The following is a 27142-nucleotide window of genomic DNA, read 5'->3' on the forward strand; positions in this document are numbered from 1 at the left end:
TGATATTAAACGATATGCTCATGCAATGTTTCAAATGGATTCAAATTAGATCATCCATGACCAATTCCATGAGCTAAAATAAAATCATTGGATGGCACAAATAGCCACAGTTCCTGTTTGTGGTGGCACCAACATTGAACTCCGAGAGGTATCTGATTATTCAAGACAATTTAATGCTCTCTTTTCTGTGGCGTTTCCACGCAGTCACAGCAGCAGCCTCGTGACACTTGTAATGAGGCTGCTGCTGTGACTGCGTGGTTTGTGGACATGAACGTCATCACACTTATCTGGTCTCCACAGAGCTTGATCATAATACAATTGAACATATGTGGAATGAACTGGAGCGTCTGGTGTAGTCAAGGGACATCTACCCCAAAGCGCACCCTCATTACATGCCTACAGGAAGAATGTTCCAAAATTCCCATTGAGAGCTATTGTATCCTTATGGAAATTAGATCTCGTAGGACTGCTGCAGTCATCGCAGCGAAAGGATGTCCGACCTCTTATTAAGGCGTCAGCTGTGGTTGTTTGTTTCTCACACTAGGGTGCTAGTTAACCTCCAAGCAGTGTATACTTTACGGCATATTTATGAAAGTCAGTGTGTAACATTTGCGACCTCTTATGCCAGCATTTACATAAACGGCTTGTGAAATAATGAACATAGAGCCTGCGCATGGTGTGACTAATGATACATGGCACTTATATTGAAAAATTAACTCGATATTGAACAATTTATAAGAATTACAGCAATTGGAACTTTTGAATTTTTTTTTGTTTGCTTGTTTTGTTTTTGTTTGCACTAAATATCTTCTTGAGGTCATCCATAAAGACAGAAAATATGTAAGAGTAACATTGTATTTTGATTAATAAAATGTCAAAGATTCAAATCCGGTTAGTCGTTCATAGTTATCATAGCGACATGTATATCGGTTACCTACAAGTGTATCGACAGTTGAAACAATCTCTGCATTTTTTCAAATTTCGATAATTGATTGTTTGCTATGTTGCGCAGACTGTTATACTGAGGACGGATTAAAAATTCCGTTATTATGCTGGTTAGCATCATGCATTTGCTCGGAAGAATTTTGAAGCAATGACGGGAAGTTTGGTATGTTGGTTTAGTATAAGTTTAGTTCATTTCAGAAGTAGTCTATTAAATGCCATGGCATTATTTAGCGTGTTGTCGGTGTGGTTTGGGGGCATTGGCAGCTATCATAAATAATGTAATTGCTCAGATTGCCTGATTTGTGGGTTCTTTATAATTAGTTACTGCGTGGTAGAGTTATTTATTAAAACTGACCTGCCATTTAGGTCATATTTTGCTTTGGAGGGGAAGCAGTGTTAATATCTCCGTGGACTGTTAGTAATGCAATATCATCTGCGTGGCAATATACTTGACTTTGCAAGAAATAAATGGCTTCCCGTTGAGGATATATTTTATGTGTATGGTGAACAGATTAGGGATTAATATTCCTCCTTGAAGAACGGCATGCTTTTTTATATATTCTGGGTATGTTTAAGTTAAGGGATATTACATCCCATATCGTTTCTTAGCCGAATAAGAAACTCAAAGCGTTTCCTGCCGAATATAGTAGGAACTGTATAAAGTTCGGCGATTCCAAGCGTTAGCAAATACCTGGATACTGCAGCAACTAGTGCGAGCTGAGGCAACTCATGTGTAAGGTGGGGTAAGCTCCAATCACTGTTCTTGATATTTACCCATAATGTGAACTTAGCTCCTAGGAGCTGTATTACTGTTCTACATTATGTAATATCCCTTAACTTAAACAAGTCATATGTCGCGGAATTGAAGCCTTTCGCTCTTCATATATCTAAGTATTCTGGGTATGATTTGTATTTATTTTGGACCCTTGCATTCTGCCTGCATGATATTTTGAATCAAATATGTAGTGTTTTTATTCTAAATGAGCATACTTTCTCAACAGTATATCATGGTGAGTTGTACATGAAACTCTGGTTAAGTTAAATAGCATACGATCAACCTACGTATTTCTTTATGCCAAGTCCTTGGTTTATTGTATCATTAATATTTTCTATAATAATAACTTTTCTTTTACTTTTTTTTCCTGCAAGTTATATTTATTGTGTGAAATGATATGGCGTTTCTGTAAGTGGCTTTGTAGTGTTGCTTGTATACACTTATTTCAAGAATTTTGGTTATGTTTAATAGTGGTTTTAGGCTAATACAAGTGCAAACATCATATCCAAAACTCTCATAAGTAGAGGATTTGTTTATTGCGTGTTACCAATTTGTTAATTGAAGACTGCTATTGTTCATAATCGTACTGTATTCTGCGAATTTCAGAGAATAGTAGTGGTTGTATCATTTTGTATTAGGAAGTTTATTAGGCGTATAATATTACTAGTAGCTAACTGTTTTAGTGACTTTTTAGGAAATTTATTAGGCGTTTTATATTGCTAGTAGCTACTGTTTTAGTGACTTTTTTTAAAGTTTATTCCAGAGATTGCATATTAGTGCAATACCTTTTAGAATATCATCATTTATCCGTGGTTTAATCATCATCATCATCATCATACGTATCAAGGATTTTGGCCTAGCATGGCTTGTTCCGGCTTGAGAAGTCATCGTTGAATCGTTTAAGAGGACATCCTGGTTTTCTTTTTCCTAATGGCTTGTATTTTAAGACTTGTTTTGGTAATCTTTATGTTTTCATTCTTTGAACGTGTTCCATCCATTTATATTTTTTAATTTTTTCTATTACTGGTTCTTGGTTTAATTCTTTCATAATATCTTCGTTTCTTTTGTGATCAAATAGGGTATACTTTGCAGTTTTTCTCATAAACTTTATTTCTGCTGTTGTTAATCTTTGTTTGTCTTTTTGTTTTATTGTCCAGATTTCGCTTAAATACATTAAGACCGGTAGGGCTAATGTATTGTATACTTTTAGCCTGGTTTGTTTTTGAACTAGGTTTGGTTTAAATACAGAGTTAATTACACCTGTTATTTTTAAATATTTTGCAATTTTTACGTTTATATCTTTTTCATTTTCATATATGATCATACATCCTAGGTAGTTAAATGAATTCACCTGTTCTAAGATCTTGTTATCTATTACTATTTTAGTTCTTGCTGGATCTTGTCCTTTAGAGGCCATAGTTTTTGATTTTTACGTTGATATTACCATATCATAATCTTTGCATATCTCATTTAGATTGAAAATAGCTTTCTGTAAGTTATCTTCAGAATTTGTAATTATTATTTGGTCGTCTGCAAAGAGGAGAGTGTTTAAGTTAACTGAAGGTGAGAGTTTAATACCTTCATGTAAATTTTTACTCCATTTTATTATTATTTCATTTAAGTAGATATTAAAAAGAGTTGCTGAGAGGGGACATCCCTGTCGGACCACTTGGTTTATCTCTCTTGTATATGATAGCTCGTGATTTAATCTTATTTGTATTTGATTATTTTCATATATACTTGTGATAGCTCTTAGGATATTATTTGGTATTTGACTTTCTTTCAATATGTTAAATAATATGTTTTTCAAATGCATTTTTTTCAAAGTCAATAAATGCGATATGTGTTTCTAAATTATATTCTCTTCTTTTCTCTATTATTAATTTTAGGCAAAAGGCTGGGTCTATACATGATCGTCCTTTTCTAAATCCATTCTGTACTTCTAGATAAAGTTTTCGGAATATTTCATTAGTTTGTTATTTAAGATTCTGCTGTATAATTTTGTAACAGGAATTTAGTATACTGATACCTCTATAGTTTTTAGGGTCATCTCTATTACCTTTCTTAAAGATAGGAATCACAATTGCTTTTTTCCTTTCTATTGGGGGGATACCACTTGAGTAAATTTTATTTAAAAATAATAAGAGTCTTTCTTTGAATCTTGTTCCTGCGTGTTTATATAGTTCTGAACCTAGCTTATCTTCTACAGGTGATTTTCCATTTCTTGATTCTTTCAGGCTGATTTCTAATTCTTCTTCAGTTATTTCGTTTTCATTTTCGTTAATTGTTTGTCAGTTGTCTTTTTTAAAATATTTGTCAGTCCACAGTTCTGTGTAGTAATTTAGAAATTCTTCTAATTTCAATTCAATGTTTAATTTTATGTTTTCTTTGGTATCTGCATTTAAGTGTTTCAAAATGTTATATATATTGGGTCTTATTTTATATAAATCATGTTTTAAATTAGAAACAAATTTATTCCATGATTCTCTATGTCTTTTTCTGACTTCTCTTTTAGCTGTGGCTCTTATTCTTTTATATTCTATTTCATCTTCTAATCTCTTACTGCTTAACCATTTGTGATAGGCTTCTTTTTTCTTTTTGATTATTTCTTTGATTGTAATATCCCAGTGTTTTTTCTTTTATTGAATTTTTTGGTCTTTCCTAAGGTTTCATTTCCTTCTGCATTTAGTATCGCTTTTATATTTAGCCATTCTATTTCTATTTCTTCATTTTATTTAATTTTATCTAGATATTGGTTAATTCTTTGTTCATATAGCCATTGTACATTTGTGTCATTCAATAGTCTAATTTTATAAACGAATGTTTCAATTTTTCTTTGTTCTTGTTACTTGTAGCCATTTAGGTGGTAATCTTAATTTTATTTTAACAAGGAAGTGGTCACTGCTTATATCATATCCTCTGTGAAGTCTTAACATTTAGTGAAAATTATGATGTCTTTTCATTTAATATGAAGTAATCTAATATTGATTTCCATCCTCTTGCTGCCCAAGTATATTTATGTATGTCTTTATGTTTATAGAAGGAATTCATTATTTTTAGGTTATTATAAACTACAAAGTCAATTAATTTTTTACCATTTCTGTTTAGAGTGTGTTCTCCATGTATTCCTATATTATTATTAATTTTCGTGTTTCCAATTCTTGCATTTAAGTCTCCTGCTAAAATTATGTAATCATTTTTATTTATTTTATTATATATGTTTTGTAGCTGATTATAAAAATCAATATTATCCTGTTCGTTTCCTTCTTCTGGGGCATATAAACCAATTATTGTTAAATAGCCTCTATCTATTTTTATTCTAGCTTCTATTATTCGTTCATTCCATAATTTATAATGTTTCATCTGTTTTGAAAGGGAGTTATGAATCCAAATCATGACTCCTGCTTGTGCTCTTTGGTCTCTGTCGACTCCACTGTATATCACATTAAAAGTTTCAGTTCTCATAGTTCCTTTTAATTTCTTTTTTGTTTCAGTGATTACTGCTATTTTAAAATTTCTATCATTTAATAACTGGTCTAATTCTATTTCTTTATATGCTATTCCTCTTACATTCCAGTTTGCTATGTGTATTATATTTTGTCGTTTCCATTTTCGTTTTACCTTTTCCATTCCAGGGTCGTTTCCCATAGATTCAATCCGATTATCTTTTTCTGTCAGCTTACAAGTAGGATTATGTTCTCCATGTCAGGGTACTAGCCTGACGATGGAATAATTCAGTGGTAGGGCTGCTACCTGAAGGCTTCTGAACTAGCCTTCTTCCGAATTTAAACCCATAGGAGGAATAGGGTATATTGAAGGAGAAAGAGTAGATTACAGAAGAAATATAGTAAGGTTTATAGAGAGGGCATAGTTGTAATGCCAGAAATGAAAAGACCCCATGGCCCTCGAGTACTCTAAAAGCATAAGGGTCATAAAATAAGATGAGTTGGCTGATAAGGCCTTATAGGAAAGATTAAAGTGAGTGGAACTTCCTCAAAGTAGAAGAAGGAGAGGATAGATCCAGCTAGGGGTCCATTGGAGTGCCGATTCCATTACAATCAAGATGATTGCCCCTTATGGCCCTGTTTATATATATATATATATATATATATATATATGTACACACACACATGGTGGGCTCCCCTATCCGCCACCCAGGGGACGCGCTCTCTAGGAGTTACAGGGTCCCCTGAGCAGTTTAATATTTGTTTCATACTCTTTTGTGAAATTGCCCAATATAAAGTATAAAAAATATACTTTATAAAGTATAAAAAAATATGCCCAATATAAAAAAAAGCAATGCTCTTTATATGCAGCCGAGTTGGTATTATATGGGTAAAGTTTGCTGACCGTTGGGGGAGGGGGAATGGAAGTCACCGATTTTGTGGTTTATTATTGATTAGGCGTGTGTTTTGCTAGGAGCCCGTACTTAGACTGTGTACATCATTGTGTTAGTGAATCGAAATATTTTTCTCCTGTTGGGATTAATGATCGGCTATAATATGTTGTACTGACTTAATATAATAAATCATCAATAAGTATGTAATGTCGACTTCTCATTGTTTGATTGGCATAGGATGTAGTACAAGTAATGGTAATTTGTTGTATACTAAACCTTCTTTGACATTTATAGAAACGTCGGTCACCTTTATAAATCAATCAGATTGCGGTGATACAGAACACTGTTATCAACTTAAGCCAGTATTTCCTTATGAATCTGACTTTACTGTGTAGGATAGCTAGTTCGGAATTTGTGTGAATGCGTCTGTAGAGTTCGAAAACTCAAAATCATTGGAATTTACATTTTCCGATTGCATATGTTCTCCAAAATTTAACATAATCACAACTGGCACTTGGCATTGGCACTTGCTCGTGACCTATCTAAACCGTTTGATACCACAGCACACACAATTCGTTAAAAAATCGAAGTGGGAGGCATAAGAGAAAACTCCGCAATTTCTTCGGAGACTTTGAAAAATAGAACAATGATTCTTCTTCTTAGAGTGCCATCTCCTATCGGACGTTGGCGACCACCTTGTCAAATTTTGAGCGATTCTCAGCTATTCTGAGCAGTCTCTCAGCGTTCATACCAGTCCACTGTCTGATATCTGCCAGCCAAGATTTTCTTCGTCTTCCTTGTCCTCTTCTTCCATTTATCTTCCCTTTTATAATCAATTGAAGTATCTTATATTTTTCATTACGAAGTAGGTGACCAAGATATGCAGTTTTCCTTCTTTTTATGGTATCAAAAAGTTCACGTGATTTCCCCATTTGTTCCTGTATTTCCTGATTGGACGTTTTTGCTGTCCATGGGATTTTTAACATTCGTCTGTATAACCACATCTCAAAGGCTTCAAGTTTTTTTATTGTTGTTGTCTTCAAGGTCCAAGTTTCTGCACCGTACAGCAGTACAGACCATACATAGCATTTAACCATGCGTACTCTAAGTTCTAAGTTTAAACTGCGGTTACACAGTGTTGATTTCATCAAGAGAAAAGTTTTTCTTGCCATTTCAATTCTAACTTTTATTTCCATTTCTGGATTGCAATCTTCATTTAACCAGCATCCGAGATATTTAAACTTTGCCACCCTTTCTATTTGTTTCCTATTTAAAGAAAGTGCTAAATTAAGAATTGGTTTCTTACTTATGACCATGAATTTAGTTTTGGTGATATTTATTTTAATCCCATTTTTTCACTCTCTGCATTTATTAGTTCCAAAGGATTTTGAAGATCCTGAATATTGTCAGCCAGAAGAACAATGATTACAAAAATAAATCATATCTACAGAAACAGAACTGAGATTTTTTGCGGCATTCCACAAGAGTAATTATATCAACATGTCTTTTCAATACCATTGTGAACGGTTTATCTAACCTACAGCTATACATTCACATCTATCAACACGGATGGCATACTGGCCCATACCAAAGATCCGTCAATAGTTTTACAACATTTACAACCTGACTTTAGAATAACCATTGATTAATTCATGCATAATTATGTCGTAATAAACAGCAATAAATCTTAAATCATCATATTTAAAAAACGTTCGATAACTACAGATCTCTCGCACATATCACTGATATGTCACCATTACATTGCGCAAAGCAAACAAAAACCATTCCTTACCCAACAATCCGGGTGATTACACATCTCAAATACTTAGATTTGCACTTTGATTACAATATGCGATTGAATACAGCTCGCATATTAACTATATGCACAAACAGCTGCGGATTTTATTACTCTTTACTCATTCTTAATATACTTGAAAATTCACCTACAATTTTTTAGATGTGTCTATAATGAGATATGGTATATCTTGCTATGGTTCCACCTGCAATATTTTATGAAAGAATTAAACTCTTTACAAAACAGGCTGATGGAAATAACAGCTCCTGAGTGTCAAACCAGTTTTCCTGTTTTCTGTCTATCAACATAGATCTGCAATGGACTTTGTTATTGTCGGTGTCTGTGATGAGAAGAGTCAGTCGAACTAGAGCTGGAACAGTATGCAAAAATTGTTTTGAAACGAGAACAAAACTAGGTGGATTCCCAAATAATTTCAAACGGAACTTTGTTTTTGACAGCGCGTCACAGTTCATTGTCACAAGTATAGTAAAGTCTATGTATTGTTGAATGATAAAAAAATATCGTAATTGTGAATTACTTATACTAAAAGATAATTATAGAAGAATAATCTAAGCAACTAAAATTAAACACTTGCGTATTTGTTTAATACTTACCTTAAAACTTTACAACATAATGAAAATACAAGACCCCGTATAGGTAAGTCGATATATATAAGCCTTGTGACAGGAATGATATCGGTTGAATCTCGTCGAGGACCGAAGAACCTTCATGAGGGTTCTTCGACTGAAGGTGAATTAGCCGGCCTCATAAAGAGGCTCATGGTTTCTCATCTTGAAAAATATCGGGTTTTCACCCCTAAAAACCCCATATATGAAACGATGCGCGGGATCGCACACATATGCACCTATAGACATAAAATACTCATCGTCAATAGGATGCAGCAGAGGAATTGCAAGCTGTCTGCATTAAATTGCCGCAAACCCTTAATTAGTGGCTTAACACGGCTTGGACAGACAAGAAATGGATGGATGGAATAAAAATATGCAAAAATTAAAAATCATTTAAATACTCTACTTCATTTCCTGCTTCAAGTACACTGTTATCTCTCTCTGAATAAACCAAATGTCCCATGATGATTGCATTTAGTTTACTTTGGTCATTTACTCTATTAGATGATGTTCTTGTGAAAGTGTGAAATTCTTCGCCTGACTCGGTGGTGATACCAAAGTTTTCAAGAACGATATTAGGGAAAAAATAAAGGAAGCGAATTTTGTGTTAAAATCCTAACCAACACCCACGAAGTACTTATAACCTAGTCGACGAACGCTGCAGCCGACGTCCACTAGGCCAGAGATGCTTTATTATAAGTTGAAAAGTATAATAAGAAATGAGGTCAATAAAGTTGAATCTAAGACACAGATTTTACTCGTAATATTTGAACCCAAATCGTTTATGAATAAATTAAATAACTAGGTCATTAACTCTGTCTCTGGATATTTGCTTGGAAGACCAACTAAAAATTCATCAATAATAATCGCTGCATTGTAATCAGCAAGGATTTATGTGAAACGCGATAAAAGGCTATCGCCCCAAAAATCACGTCATTGACACTACTGTGATTTTTTCTCTTTTGACTTATTGTTTTGACTTTTATCCTCTTTTGATTCATCTTGTTTATAACACTCATAAAAGACTAACAGGTCTGTAATTCTGAGCTTTATTTGACAATGCACTATCAGAATAAATCCGTATAATTCTCGAAATTTCAAATTCGAAGATATGGCACTATTCACATTCTCAGTAGGTCATCGAGGGTGATGAAAGATGTACGAATAATATATTAATACTTATTTCACTAAGAAAGATGTAGCATCTCTACCCCAACATCATCGATTGCCAGACGATTTTAAGATATCGAAAAGCAGAAGATATGCCCAATGTGCACTAGCTAAACACTCTAAATATCAGCTGCTGGTGATGAAAACATGACTAAACTGGAAATATGCAGATGTCTTACGCATAGTCTTCTTGTTAGCACGTGTATGTGCGTCTCATCCTGAATGCAGTAAAGAAATTCAACAATGCAGAGAGAGAGAGAGAGAGAGAACAGATCAGATCAAATTTTAGTGATATCAGGTTGTAATCAAAGTAACAATTTTAAGATTAACATTTCTATTTCTGATATTCTAAATTGGCTTTTAAGTACTGACGTGCATGAGCAAATGAAATGTTCATCTTAAAATTATTACTTTGATTTAGCAATCGGTCTAATTATTTTCTTATTCCTTACTGACTGATTTTATAATTTCAAAATTTGCCACAAATTTGATTTACCGCCACGACTTGAGCTCGCGAGCGTCCATATCTCAGTCGGTATAAAGAGTGCCTCTACTTTCATAGAATGCAGAAGTGTTTTCTAGTGCTCCCTATTGTTAGTGACCCACGCGACCCTTGCACCGACCCCCAAGCTGCGGCCGCAGGACCGAAGATCAACCGTAGCATCGTAGGCTAATGCGAAGGTTAAAAAAGAAGGAACTGTAAATAAGGAACTCGTGATATGAATAGCATAATGAATAGAAATAACGATATTGAACCTAAAGCAGATAGTGAACAAGAAAATTGGTCTGAAGGTTTTAACTCGCAGGACCTATTAATATCGCTAAACTTACCACTCGAAATAGACTGGTCTAAAACTGTTATTCTTAAATGTGACACAAAATGCGGTCCTTACACCGAGGAGGACATGATTAAAAGCCTCACGAAAAACAAAGTTAAAGGAAGTGATGTGTGGTATTTAGGTCATCTAAAATACAATTATGTTTTTCTACTGTCGTTCAAACAACTGACCGATAAAGAACGATTTGCCAGCATGGGAAACATCCAAGTGAGGAATGGCACCTGTGAAATTATTAATATAAATGCCTGGGAAATTAGAAATGTTAATACACTGGATGTCACCCCACATACCAAAACACTTGGTTGCTCTCCACTTTGAAAGATTGGGAAAAATAGAATTTCTGGAAAACATATCAACAATTAAGAATGATGACTGGTCTCATGTCCTAAGCAACAAAAAAAAATTAGTCATAGAACTCAACGAAGGTGCAAACATTGACGACATCCCATATACTATACGAGTGAAAAAGGTTATGGGAATAGGAAGACCGCCATCCTACTTCCGCTGTAAAAAAATCGGACATCTACGCAGACACTGCAATGAGCCGAAATGTGAAAAGTGCAACCGCAGCAGATCAATGCAAGAGTCGCACGTACGCTTCCATATTGAGGCAAAACGAAGAGTCCCCAGACATAGAAGGCGGAGAAGAGGATGTGCAAGACACAGATGGGCATAACAAAGGTAAAGAAGAAAATAGGGAGAATAACAACGGAAGCAACAACTCATCAACAGACAGGGAAGGGAAAAAAAATTCACGTTACAAAAAGGCAACAAAACCACTGTTCCGGAAATGTCTATATCAGACGATAAGAGGGGGGAAAGCAGAGAAAGTGAAATTCCAGAAAGTCGCCCTGAGCCATTACCGAGGGAAGAGATTAGTGGAAAGAACTGTACAGGTGACAAGCAGGAAACCTCAAATGAGTCACAAATAACCTCTGATCCGAAATCCCAAGGGCTAACAAGTAGCAAGTCACCAGCAACACAAAACGTAGCTCCTAAAGAACAAAAATTAAAGTCACGCCAAATGCTACCAGAGCCAGAAGCAAAACATAAAACAACCCGAATAATTGCAACAGAACAAATCAGAACCAAAACGAAGTTAATGAGCCTAAATTGTAACGGGATAAATACCAAAGAATGCCAAAACCTGCTGATCAATGGAATTCACAAAAAATTGCCAGACATCGTAATGCTGCAGGAAACAAGAATTCACGCACCAGAGCCAGTAACACGACTAGAAAAAAGACTAGCCCATCACTACATCCTAATCAATGAACCTGCCAGCAATAATTCTAGCGGTGGAGTAGCTATCCTTATCAAAGGCACCACACATGCAACTGCTGTCCTACGAAGTCTCTGTCAGGCACAGAACCCTAGAAGTTGACATACATCTCGACAATAAAATAATAACCTTAATGAATGTGTACGGTCCAACAAAACGTGAAGAAAAAACAACATTTTGGCAGATAATCAAAGAAAATCTGCAACAGAAAAACATAGCAGTAATTGCAGGTGACATGAACTTCGTGGAACAACCCTTCATTGATCAGGAGAAAGGGTCACAAGCGAAAAGGACACATCAAAACCTTCGTAGATTGCGGGCTAAGACATGCCTTCAGATTCAATCATCCAAGAAAAAAGGAGTTCACACATTTCGCTCCTGGGAACGCCTCAAGAATCGACAGGGTTTACGTGTCCCAAGACAGAGGCTTCACTGCAAGCAGTGTTGACCATATCCCTGTAACTTTAAGCGATCACTATATGGTAATAGCAGAATTTCAACCCCCTCACAAGGAAGAAAGAACAAAATTCGTCAACAGAAATTTCCCACTGTATAAATTTATTCAGAACTTAACGAAAGATGAAGAATTCAACAAAGAAGTACAAAATAATCTGACGTAGAAAAAATTATCAATCCAATCATAGCCTGGGAAACCTTCAAAAGAAAAATTAAAAACGCAGCCATAAAAATTAGCACTAAAAGAAAACACCAGCAAAACCAAGAAAGAGAGACAGATCTAAAGAAACTATCCAGCCTGTACTACATGGATCGGACCAAACCAGATGTTAAACAAGAAATAAATCTAATTAGAGAAAAAATTAAAGCGCAACAACTTCAGGAAATAGAAGGAGCATGGCTCCGCTCCCGGTTAAGAACCATAGAAAATGATGAAGGCAAAATATCCACAGCTTGGATTTTCGATAAACGGAAGTATGAAAGAAAGAGAATAGAATGTTTACACTACGATGGGAAAATTATTCAAGAAGATGCGGAACTATTGCATGCTATTTACGAATACTTCGCAACACTGTTTTCGGAAAAACAAAGCGAGGAACGGGACAGAAACAAATTCCTCCCCTTCATACCTGAGATAACCCAGCAAGAGGCGGAAGAAACTGACATCCCGATAACAGCAGCAGAATTCAGGCAAACAGTAAGGCATTTACCAGACAAGAAATCCCCAGGAGAAGAAGGTGTTACAAACGAATTTTACAAGCACTACTTCCAAAAATTCGAGCATTTATTTATGAGAATGACGCAAGAAATATACCAAACACAAATAAAACCAGACTGATTCAGCACAGGGTACATCACACTTATCCCGAAAACTTCAGACATAAGAGAAATTAAAAGACAAAGCAATGGAGAGGGATAACTCTTTTAAACACCGATTACAAGATCATCTTAAAAATCCTATCCAATAGAATAGAGAAGTTACTTAAATATAAAGAGCTAATAAGCTTCATTTCGGCAATGAAAACATTACTTAAAATAAGGGGATATTAAATCCCACATAGTTTTAAAACCGAATAAGAAACTCGAAGATTGGAATCAGAGAGTAAGAATAGCGATCTGAACTTCTCCACCTTTGCAACGAGCTGCCCAGTATTGTACTACGTACTAGGATCACTTGCATTTGCTAACGCTAGTGTCGCCGATACTTTATAGTTTACTATATTCGGCAAGAAACTCTCTGATTCCAATCTTTGAGTTTCTTATTCGGTTTTAAAACTATGTGGGATTTAATATCCCCTTATTTTAAGAATAGAGAAGTTCCTACAGAAATTAATATCTCCCGCACAGACTTGTGCAATTAAGGGCAGAAACATAGCAGACACAATTACTCATTTAAGATCAGTATATGAGTACTACAATCTGACTGACAAACCCTGTGTCCTACTAGGCTCGGATACAGAAAAGGCGTTTGACACCATAAGCCACGTATATATATTCAAAGTTGTAGAGGAAATGGGATTTGGCCCAAAATTTAGGAACTGGCTGCAAACTTTCTACGAGAATGCAGAAAGCCAAGTAATCGTGAACAGGAAGCTATCCGCATCTTTTAAAATGAAATACTCAGTGAGACAAGGAGACCCCCCCTCTCTATGGCCCTCTTCGTCCATGCACTAGAACCAGTCATCAGAGCGATCAACTCCAACAAAGAAATCAAGGGAAGAAACATTCACGGGGAGAGTCAAGCAAAAATATAGGCATATGCAGACGACATCACATTAACCCTAGAGACGGAAACATCCATTGAAGAGTCAATGAAATCACTAGACGCCTTTGCAAGAGCTTCTGCCCTGAAAGTAAACCTAAATAAATCTCATTGCATGCTAATAGGAAAATGGGAAAAGAACCCTGGGATTCCTCAAGGCATAAGAGCTCAGGAATACTTACCGGTTCTGGGAGTTAAAATAGGCGGCCCAGAAACGTGTGAAGAACAGTGGAAAGAACTCCACGCAGCTGTTGCGTGGAAAATAAATACCATGCGCCCAAGACAACTATCTGTAAGAGGAAAAAGGCGAATATGCAATATATATTTATCCTCTCACATCTGGTACAAAGTGAACAACATCCCGTACCACGGGCAATGGGCAGACAAGATCCACAGGCTGTGCGCCACCTACATCTAGGGCTCCCGCTACGAACTGATGAGGAGAACTACGCTCTTTCACGAATTGGAAGCTTTAGGTCTAGGTCTACTTAATATCCACTTAAAAACAGTTATCAATAGAGCGAAGACTGCAGAAACACAAACACTAAGTCATACCACGGATATGCAATAACATTCCTACAGAAATGCCTTCCACACAGAATAATCAGCACAATGCCAGAGATTAACGGAAGATTTCCCAGAATGTTTACAGAGATGGCGGAGGGATACGTATTTGTAACAGAGCGCATCAACACAGAAACCTTAATAAGTCAAAAAACAAAAGCAACATACTACAAACTAAGCAGAACAACCATTCCCATACCACAACATAGAGAATTAAGAAGAGGACAAATCACACTCAGTCCGGTATTAAACAATATCTTCAAGCTCCCAATACATCCAAGGTATAAAACCTTCTTCTTTAAAGTGCACCATTCCTGCCTACCAACCAAGATGTGGATAGTGGCTAAAGGTATACCCCTTGAAGGGCATGCAACATGCCAGTTTAGCCAGGAACCGGAAACACTATACCACCTAATGTTATATTGCAAGGAAGCAGAAGTAACTTGGAAAGCTGTTAAACGATGGCTTCCCGAAATCAAAGTAATCGATGAAGAAATGTTATTCTGGCTAAAAGGAAAACATATAAACAGGGTGCAAGCCATTGTTCTAATCCTAACGATGCAGGCAATTTGGGTTCATAGGTGCGACCAAGCGTATGGAAGAGAAGACAGTCCCGGAACAATATCGAAATTACATCACTACATCCAGGAGGAGATCACCAATTCAGTCCAGTCTAGAAGAATGACTAGAGAAGAATGGACACACTTAACCTCCAACATTACATCAGCCGAAGCCTCCAACCAACAACAGAACGACACCTTCATCACTCCTAGCGGAAATGGGGCAAATTTCGACAAAAGTTGAGGTAGCCTGTATCATACGGAGGTGAGAGGGTTTTTGTTTACATCCAGAAGCCTTGGTATTTCGAATAGGCGGACCCGCCCCGTGAATACACGCATCTACAGACATATGACATAGCGGGAGATATAGGGACAACCACCTTATCCTTGAGACGGTTTCCGGTTTCGAATCGTAATAGTCCACTAAGGCCTAACACGCGTAACAGGCTATTAGGCCTAATACGTACAAGGAAGAAGAAGAAGGTCGTAATTGTTTATTTTCATTTTAACGAATGATGTAGAAATTGTTATCCCTGACAAACTGATTCGAAAATAATACAAAATAAATATCATCAAAATGTGCATTAACTAGTACTTATTCTCATAGCACGCAAATTCTTGCTTACCCTCATTCGCGGCATGAGAGTGAACCAGAATTTTACATTTTCAGGAAAAAATAAATTAATTTTTAATAAATAAATAAATGATACTTCTGAGTTGTGGAATTAAAATATCCGAGTTTCCTGAACAAAAAACACCCACTTGGCGGCGATAAGGATCGATTACCTCAGGAAAAAAACGGATTGTGGCCTTTAACCTTCAACCATGTAAAATATGCTGCACAAATCAAAACTACTGTACATTCAAATTGTTGCGTACACAAGTCATGAAACAACGCAAATGTGTTCGTTTGTCCTGTGCGGAGGCATTTAGGGATCCATAATTTCTGTGATACTAGTGGTGGTGGTCGGCGGTAGTTGGCGTTGGTGTAGATGATGAAGGTAGTTGCGGTTGGTGAAGACGAAGAGTTGTGGAGTAGATGCCCTCCCTCGATGAGTCTTTGGACTCCCTGGAGGTGTTATGTAACAATAATATAATAATAATATATAATAATTGCATTAGTTGATGCGAATAACGAAACATGGTCTATTTTCAGCCTTAGAATTCATCTATATTTCGTTTCAGTTTCTTCTGACCGTAACAGATTAGTTTAAGAATAGAACTAGCAAGGCGTGCCATGAAGTAGATATCTCATCTCATCTTCCTTTTACCCTCATTTACCTTGCGGTGTGGAGGGTTTATAATCGGTCCTTAAACCGTTCACAGGATAAGGTGGTCAGCCCTACCCCATGAAATAGACATGGGAAAAAAAGAAAAAAAAAAGAAAAAAAAAAGAATCCTCTTGAGGCATGTTGTTTCAAGACTGGGATTCTCTAGTACAAGATATTTACGTTTGTTTCTTGAATTCTAGATCACAAGAGACATTGAGCTCTGAAATTTCAGAATTCCACTGATGCAAGGTTTGTGACAGAAATTCTCAGGAGATATGCTTGCGAGTATTAGATTAGTGTATGGGTATGTTCTGTGAGGGAGTTGTGTGCTGACATTCTCACCTCAGTGGTATGTCCCTACTCCTGCGCGAAGACTATACCATGAAAATAAACTAAAGGAAGACTAGCATTACTACGGACGTAAAAATGTGCCATAATGACAAAAAGGTAAAAAATTAAACAAAATAATATGCCCCCAAATCCAAAACAACACCACATTTTATCTTTTATCCACTAAAACATTTCCGCACAACATACAAGGAATTAACACACAAATATGCTCTACGACTTATAACAATCACACTTCCAATGTCTGATTTCAAATTCTGAATTTCAAATCAGACATTGCTTGACAAAGTTGTCAAATTTGAAATCGGGATTTCAGATTAGCCCAAGGCCAAAATTTCCTTACCTCACTTTAGAGGATTCATTTGCTGTCTTTATCGCCTTCCTAATTCAGATGCTGCTCATTTTGACTACATATATATATCTAAAAATTGATTTCATGTAGTATCATTACCTTTATTGTGAGATTAACTTCCCAAAAGACTTTAACATTCATAACACAAAATGGTTTCTCTTCTCTAATTTCACAATCCAAGTTGGAATAGTAGCCGAGTGACTTGCTCTCAGTCACGATCAAACATAAAACATAAATAGTTGTCAACGTACCAACTAAAATACCAGATAACCCTAATCAGTCTTCCAACGCTATGGAGGTTTTCTTAACAAGGCCTGCATCCAAATAAACTTTAGATGTCTCTTTTGGCAGTTCTAAAGATAATCTTATCCAACATGGTCCTTTTTCACAGATAAATTTCTCTCAGTGCGCGCGGTTAGACTAGTGGCTAAATTCGAACTATGCCTCTACTGTATTCTGATGTATCGATTATAAAATTTTCAGCAAATCCAAAGTACAAGTCACGAGAGCTTGCTTGATTTCGGCTAGAGGATCCATATCACCAAATGGATCCACCACTTTCGTTCCATAGCAGACGTTCATCCACCTTTGGACACAAGTCATGAAAAGATTTGGAGAAAACGATGTAGTCGCGCTTAATATCTCAAAAGCCACCTGATCGTAACACTAACAGGCGCCTTGTTAACAAGCAGTTATCTTGTTGTCTCCCTCTCTTTCTTGCCTTTTTGATTTGATTACCAATTTCCTCTGTGGGCATTCTTTGCGTGTTATAAAAGATCGCTTCCTTTTATCAGGTTTCTTTCTCAATGAAGGAGTATCCCAGGTTTCTACACTCTTCCCCATGCGCTCTACATTTAGATCAATGACTTACTCTCACTTTTTGGTTTTATATCCTATACTTGCAGAGTCAGTTTATTTTAACTCAGGCTTATCTATCCGTACAACAGTTGTAACTCTTGTCTGCTGCTTATATTTTTCATAACTGACAGCATCCTTATGCACACGATATTCCTTCTACATTCTTTCCTTAGAAATCTCTTGCATAATAAGACTACACATCCATTTGACTCTTACCATATTTATTCTTCGAACCCTTAGGAGACATTCTGATATTGCGTCATTAAATATTTTTGAACTATCGATATTATTCTGATTCACCAACCGCCCAATATATTCCTCAGGTGGGACAAAACATGTTCTTTTGAAATGTCTATAGTCTCAGTAATTTCACGCACTTTGATTTGCCTGTCATCCAATACCATGTCGTACACTTGAATTATTTCTGGTGATACACTTTTTGGACGTCCTTCACGTGGATCACCTTCAAGGCCGGCACGGCCACGTTTAAACTTGGCAGTCTATTTCTTAATTGTCGAAAACGTAGTACAATTGTTCCTAGAAACTGTTATGAACTTCGAATCAATTTCGCGTGGAGTTAAATCTTCTTTTACAAAGAATTGTATAACCGCACGATACTCATCATTATCAATTTCAAGGGATACAGACAACACGTGTGCTTCAGACATCTGTATAAAACAAACTACTTGATAGAATAACTTGCAACTTTAAAAGGATTTTTATGACAGACGTATCAACTTAGAAAAAAAATCTTGCCGATAGTGTTGCCATTTATTGTCGAGGCCGAGAACCTTTCAGACCACCCACTTACTTGGACATCTGAAACTGACAGATCAAGGTATCAAACTGATTACATTCTGTCTGTCCTATGGTAGAAGACTAGCATCCTCGATGTGGATATTCGTCAAGGCGCGGACTGTGAAACTCACCCATCAGCTAGTAAGAGAAACAATAAGATTGACACTTCGAAACCTTCGAAGGCATGCCCTTCTTTCAAGATTGGATATAAGAGTAATCCTTAATAGGTTCATAGAAGAAACTTCAACATGGTTGGATGATCTTTTTGAGACTAGTTTGGTGAACTCACCTGAAATGCTGTGGGAAAGGGACAAGATTATGATAGAAGATAAAGCCAAGCGCAGCTAGGTCCAATTAGAAAACTAAGAGACCCATGTATATCAGATCCAACATAGGATTTGATTGAAAGAAAATTTTTGCAGAAAACAAAAATACAAGTTCACAAGGAACAGAAGAATATAAAGACTACATAGTGAAGACAGAAGAACAATCAAGCAGGACAAGGAAAAGTTTTATGCTAATACATGTGAAGAGATAGAAATACAGATGAAGCAGCTCAATTATAAAAGGATGTTTCTTTTTGTTCGGGACCTAAAGAACAGCCCAAATTGAATATCATGAAAGACAGAGACTAATCAATATTAACAATCGAACTGAAATACAAAACAAGATGGAAAGTGTAGTGCGAGCGATTACATCTCTGACCACAGGAGATGGAGGAAGAAGAGTATTTCATGGATATTGTTTACATGGGGAGACGGGACCACGGCCTAGTGACTGGAAAAGAAGTCGGTTTTCAAACCATTATATAAGAAGGGAGACATGAACGATTTCAAGAACTATAGAATTATTAGCTTAATCTCTTATGCAAGCAAGAATTTATTAAAGACCTTCTAAAGACCATCTAAACAGGATTGAGTCCAAAGCATGAGATGCATGAAGAACAAGTAGGCATTAGGAAAGGAAACAGTATGAGAGATCAGATCCCTTGCCTCAAACATATTATTGAAAAGTATACAGAATTTAGACTCCCTATGATAATGCGTTTCATGTCGACTACTCCTCCAAAGATTTTGACTGGGATCAACATATGAAATTGTAGGAAGTAATGAAATTAACGGAATTTCCTCAACACATTATGAGCTTGATAGCTATGTGAACACGAAGTCACAGTGAGACCTGGTGATGCATTAACGGATTGCCTTCAGGTCTGCAAGGGAGTTAAGCAAGGATACCTATTTTCTCCTCACGTGATTAGTATATAAGCTGAGAGCGTTATTCCTTAAGTATTCAATGAACTTAACAAAACAATTAGAATAGTTGACAGATAGACCAGTAATCTGAGGTATGCAGATGAAACAGTACTCATTTGTTATGACGAGGAAGTACTAGGACCAATCCTTAACAACGTTAATAAGATCAGTAAGACCAGAAGACTTCAACTAAATCCTAGCATTACAAAGATTCTGGTTTTCAAAAGAAATATAGACCGGAAAGCGCTTTGAAACATGCATAACGTAATGGATAATGCATTGAGGAATTCAGCAAGTTCGAATATGGATCAGTTAATAATTGTGAAGAATTGCCGTTAAGAAGACATCAGAAGAAGACTAGGAATGGATAAAGCAACAGTCAGAGACGTGTCTAAAATCTGGAAGGATAGATCTGTCTCCACAGCACCAAATTTAAGGATTCTGGATACAGCAATTTTTCCAACAGCAACTTATGAGTGAGATCTGGAACCTGAAGAAGTCTGATAGGGAAAATATAGATGCTTTTGAGATGAGGCATTACAAAAGACTGCTGACGATATCACGTCAAGAATGACGTTAAATGAATGGGTTCTAGAAAAGATTGGCAAAGCTTTAAATTTTTTAAAAATATTGAGAGAAGAAAGCTAATATACTTTGGAAAAATTGAAAGGATACAAGGAGAATTTCTGAAGCCTGTAATTAAAGGTAAAGTTAATGGAAAAAGAGGAAGAGGTACACCTTTAATGAGATGGAAGGATGGTTGTGTCTCATATCTCTGAATATTAGTCATCTCCATAAAAGCATACGACAGGAACACCTGGCAAGGGCTGGTGTGGAACATTACCCAGGAAAGGAGTGACCATGTGGCATCTGATGAAGTCCAATGACCCGATGGTTAGATGTGTGTAGTTTGTGAAAAATAGATGGACAACATGCAGATATCTATTCTTCTCTAGTGTCTTATATTTGCAGGCATCTTACTCATGTTTGATGGATCCAAAGCGGACGAACACACAAAATCGAAATCGTTCTCTCCTCATATTCATTTCCATGATAATGCTCATTGCAGTCATTAAAACAGTTACATAATATTGTCGCTCTTACACTCAGATTCCTACTTTTCTCCCATTATAATTTAATTTCCTCAACCATCTCTGTTTGGTCTTAAACAAATTATTAGTATTTCAAGACTTCTGATATCAAACCATTCGAGTGAAGGCCGACCCCCTTATACAAATCCAATCTTCCGACAAAATTACTCCACTCATCCATAAACTCTCATCCGTTTTCTACACAGCCTTGGAATAGCCGAACTTTATATAGTTTCTACTATATTCGGCATGAAACTGTTTGAGTTTCTTATTCGGCTAAGAAACGATATGGGATATACAGTATATCCCTTAATTTAAACATGATATTTTATGATAGTCTCATACCAAATAATATCCTTCTTTTTACAGTCAATTTTACTTATCTGATTTTCGTTACTTACTAACAAAAACAACATGTTTTGTTTATTATTTTGCTATATAATTTTTTTTCCTCACTATGTTCATTCAAACACTGCTCGATTTTCTGTAATTCCCTCATCGTCTGCCTTAAAATATGTTTCAAACTTCCGATTTTTCAGATTAAATCATTTTCAGTATCCTCCTGAGCAGGGAAACGTGGTTGCTGTCGACTTCGCTGTTCTTAGTGTTACGCTACTCGCGAGTTTTTGTCGCTATTTTGTACATATTAGTAGTGCAATATCTTAATAAAAATATGTTATAAAAGAGTAAAAACATACAATCTACACTAATACACTAAAAACAAAACAATCTACGCGAATATAATATAAAACACCAAATTTCTAAGGGAAAATACAATAAACCAGATTTAAATCATCACTTAAAATCACCACCATTGTATAAAATGCAACCCATTGCATTTTATACAATGCATAGCATGACCCAATCTACATAACCAACTACTTCCATCACAATTGAATTATAACAAACAGACTAAAATGCAAATGCTAATCATAAATATCCCAAGAATCATTCATCTTACACCACTAACGATACACATTACATTAATCATGGACACTGCCAATGTTCCGAAATAACAACCTTATTGTGGTTGTTGTTATAATGTGCCATTCTGCCATTTTGGACTCTTGGTGATCGTGCGAATAAAGGCTCTTCAACTCACTTGGCCTCTTGTCCTTTCAATAATTATAAGTTCGGGTTGGTAAGTTCTTTAAACATGTCCAGCCAACAATTTTGCGGACTTCCTCTTCTTCTCATTCTCTCTATCTTCCCAAATATAACTGCCTTTTCTAGTGATTCATCAGCTCGCATAATATGAGCTGATTACATCAACTTCTATTTAACGATCATCTCCTCCAAATGTAAAACATAAAATGCTTTCATAACAAACTACGCTCTATTGTTGCAAAACATCTTCGAAGCAAAACAACGTAAAAAACTCATATAATGTGGAATTTTTGAAACATAACTAAGGTATAGCATAACTGTCTATGCACACCCATCAAAAGTGTAAAAACACATCACTTAACAAATTTAGAAAGACATCACCGAAGAATCGTTTCGACGGTGCTTTGCAGACCCAGTACACACCAGGAAATAACCGAAACCCTAATGGAAAAACTAAAAATCCCTGAGTATAAAACATCTAAGACGGTAAGTGTTATTATTATGATACTATTTCAATAATGCTTACCGTGATAAAAAAGAAACTTATCGCATACCAATCCCAAACACGACCTTATACCAAACTATACGCTACAATGATAAGTTTGGAGCGAAAGTGAGCGAGCATTTCATATCACAGCTGAACAACTTGCCATATAATGTAAAACATCTGAACAGCTAGAGAACATCACAACGCTAACTGTGGATATTGTACCAGCAGACTGCCAAAGTTGCCATATGTATCACATAAAAGATAGTAACCACAGCAACAAGGCTAAATGATAACAACAAATTAATTAATTGCATACCCTGTCATTATAAAGGGTAACCCAGCTTCCAATTCAGTGGGAATTCACTGCCTCATCATCTTTTTTTTCCCGATATTATTTCAGACATATATAACATCCATCATTCCTTTACATTATTAGATTAACACACACACACACACACACACACACACACACACACACACACACACACACACACACACACACACACACACACACACACACACACACACACACACACACACACACACACACACACACACACACAAATTTAGAAATCTTATTTAAAATATACAAAAAGGTAGTATTTATTGCATTAAACCTAATTAAATGAATACTAAAATTAACATTACTAAATGCAATGTAATAATATTATTATGTATTATACGCATATTGCTACGTGTATTGTAATAATATAACAATATTATCATATAATATACGAATATTACAATGCATTATGTAATAATGTAATAGTAATCTGTAAAATGTAATAATTTAATAATATTAAGATGTAAGATCGCATGAAAATATAATGGAATACAACATTTATTATTATTTTTATAGAATAATATATATGAGTGGGGCAGAGATCATCATGTGCACCATAAGTTCGCTGACACAGATGCTGATCCTCATAACATAAATCGAGGTTTCTTTTTCGCACATGTGGGATGGCTGATGATGAGAAAACATCCTGATGTCAAAGAGAAAGGAAAAACTGTGGACATGAGTGATATCTTAGCGGATCCAGTTGTCAGATTTCAGAGAAGGTATACGAAAAAATTGTTTAGAAATATACTCAGAATTAGTGTAGTGTTAATTCATATTTGTTAATAGGCCTTGCAGCACATGAATCGTTCAGTAGTTTCATAATCTGGATGCTACAATATGATGAGAGTATATTGCAAGAACCGAATATTTGTTAATGCCACTAGAAAAGTTATTCAGAAAATGAAAAACAAAACACTTTTAATGTATGAGGAGTCATCTATAGTCAGCTTCTTCACATCCGAAGAGCTGTCAACGAAGCCATGCCCATTAACCTTGATTTTGCCAATCAGGATCCACAACCTGTCTACGTCACCCTACATCACGGACCTCTGAATAGGTGTCATTGAAAGGTTCTTGAGAACCCTTTCTGTTGCTCATTACATTTCCAAAGCATATGATAAGGTCTGGCATCGACGGTTTCTCATCAAATTGTCATTTCCTCAGCAAATTGTCAATGTAACGTAGTTTGCTACATTTTGTTTCGAAGTGCATCTTTTTTATAATACTATTTGTTTCTCATTTTTTACACGGTTTATCACATAGCAAGTTTTTAATAAAAAAGTGCGCAAATTTCGAATACACTTCTGAGAACACAGAATCAATATTATTTCATGTACTCGCATCTCGTATATATACTTTGCATTTATAAAGTAGATGGTATGATAATGCAACCCTGAAGAATTTGATCTAATTTCACGTCCTTTAGTCGGAAAAACAATGCCTTTCTTTGAAAGATATCGATTCAAATCGTCCTCATTACAAGAAGAAGATAATCTATTTATATCAGCAGAGTTAATCTACGATAGTAGGTCTCTTAAGATAGTATGGTCAAATACATTTTTTGGGAAAATAGAAATTTAGTAATGATGAAAGTTTTCAGTGGTACTGGCATAATATCCTGAAAACTTCACAAGAATATATATCAGGATTTAGATAATTATTATGATGAAGGTATTATCATATCATAATATAAATGAGAATAATCCTGCATATCGCATATATCCGATATGATTAGACCAAAATAAAACAATAATTTCGCGAAAAACAGTAATAGAAACTCTTACTAAAATATTTAATAATATTTCCTTCACATTAATTCGTTGATCTATATAAAACTATAAAAATAGAGTATATAAAACACTAAATGACATCTTTGTTATATTGGTAAGTAAATATATTTGTCAATTTATGTTTTTGAAGGTGAGGAATATAAAAGTTGCTAATTAAATCGAAATTAAATTAAACGTTATGGAGAACTTAATATGTAAAACTTAAAAACATAAACGGAAGGAATTATTGTATTTAAGATGATATAAGACGATGCATCTACAAAAAGTAATAAAAATAACAAATCACCTCCCCCTCAGTGAAATAGAAGAGCTTGTTTTTAATAATAGAAGAATTTATTTTTCAAATTTTTATTATTATTATTATTTCAGGGTATTGCCTACTTTTTCTATACAGCATTACACTACACAAGGCACCTTCTATACTACATAATCCGCTCCCGTACCACATCATCAAATACCAATTAGACAGGATTTCTGATAACTCCATATGTACCCTATGGCTGACTGGACGGTTCCATGAGGAAATATTAGTACCAACTCCCAATAGTATAAGCTAACACTTCTTCAATTGAAAAAAAAAAACACAAAAAAACTTCACGTTATGACAAGAGTTGAATCCAAGGTTATTCCATTTGAAAAGGCTATTAACAGCACAGCTAGTTAAAGAATCAGGATCATCATCATCATCATCATCATACGTATCAAGGATTTAGGCCTAGTATGGCCTGTTCCAGCCCAAGAAGTCATCCTTGAATCGTTTAAGAGGACATCCTGTTTTTTTTTTTTTTAATGGCTTGTACTTTAAGGCTTGTTTTGGTAATCTTTCTGTTTTCATTCTTTGAACGTGTTCCATCTATCTATGTTTATATTTTTTAATTTTTTCAATTATTGGTTCTTGGTTTAATTCTTTCATAATATCTTCGTTATTTTTTTTTTTTAATAGGGTATACTTTGCAGTGTTTCTCATAAACTTCATTTCTGCTGTTGTTAATCTTTGTTTGTCTTTTTGTTTTATTGTCCAGATTTCGCTTCCATACATTAAGACCGGTAGGGCTAATGTATTGTATACTTTTAGCCTGGTTTGTTTTTGAACTAGGTTTGGTTTAAATACAGAGTTAATTACACCTTTTATTTTTAAATATTTTGCAATTTTTACGTTTATATCTTTTTCATTTTCATATGTGATCATACATCCTATGTAGTTAAAGGAATTCACCTGTTCTAAGATCTTGTTATCTATTACTATTTTAGTTCTTGCTGGATCTTGTCCTTTTAAGGTCATAGTTTTTGATTTGTACGTTGATATTACCATACCATAATCTTTGGATATCTCATTTAGATTTAAAATAGCTTTCTGTAAGTTATCTTCAGCATTTGTAATTATTATTTGGTCGTCTGCAAAGAGGAGAGTGTTTAAGTTAACTGTAGGTGAGGGTTTAATACCTTGATGTAAATTGTTACTCCATTTTATTATTATTTCATTTAAGTAGATATTAAAAAGAGTTGCTGAGAGGGGACATCCCTGTCGGACCCCTTGGTTTATCTCTCTTGTATATGTTAGCTCATGATTTAATCTTATTTGTATTTGATTATTTTCATATATACTTTTGACAGCTTTTAGGATATTATTTGGTATTTGTCTTTCTTTTAGTATGTTAAATAATATGTTTCTTTAACTTTGTCAAATGCTTTTTCAAAGTTAATAAATGCAACATGTGTTTCTAAATTATATTCTCTTATTTTCTCAATTATTAATTTTAGGCAGAAGGCTGGGTCTATACATGAACGTCCTTTTCTAAATCCATTCTCTACTGCTAGAATAAAGTTTTCGGAATATTTCATTAGTTTGTTATTTAAGATTCTGCTGTATATTTTGTAAGATGAATTTAGTATACTGATACCTCTATAGTTTTTAGGGTCATTTCTATTACCTTTCTTAAAGATAGGAATCACAATTGCTTTTTTCCATTCTATTGGGGTGATACCAGTAAATTTTATTTAAGAATCAGGATTGATCTTATAATAATAGACCTTAGCCATTTCATCAAGGAACACAACAGCCTCCAAAATCACTTTAATTTGAGGAAATATCTATTGTCTATATTACAAGTAATATTATGATGATATTATATCACAGTATAGAAAAATGAATATTTTCTATATATATTTATTAATGATTTCAATACCAGCATATTCACTGATGAAGCAGCTGTCTTCCTTTGCTTTTCTACTGCCAAAAATCTTTATTTAATGTTGAATTGCAAACATGGTGAGCAGCATGATAGGCCGCTCAATATTTCACTCTGAATAATGACACCTACG

At 35.2% G+C, this 27142-nt stretch overlaps 1 protein-coding gene across 1 annotated transcript in view; it reads left to right on the plus strand.

Annotated features, from left to right (window-relative positions):
* Positions 1–27142, plus strand: part of LOC150104263 (stearoyl-CoA desaturase 5-like) — a 42236-nt gene that overhangs the window by 13980 nt on the left and 1114 nt on the right. Inside the window, exon 4 of the mRNA XM_090396442.1 lies at positions 23544–23749. Coding sequence (XP_090252568.1) covers positions 23544–23749 — 206 coding nt within the window. The remainder of the gene's footprint in view (positions 1–23543; positions 23750–27142) is intronic.

Source organism: Typopeltis vanoorti, chromosome 8 (assembly GCF_054136105.1).
Source record: "Typopeltis vanoorti isolate ZY-2024b chromosome 8, IOZ_Tvanoo_1.0, whole genome shotgun sequence".
NCBI lineage: Eukaryota > Metazoa > Arthropoda > Arachnida > Uropygi > Thelyphonidae > Typopeltis > Typopeltis vanoorti.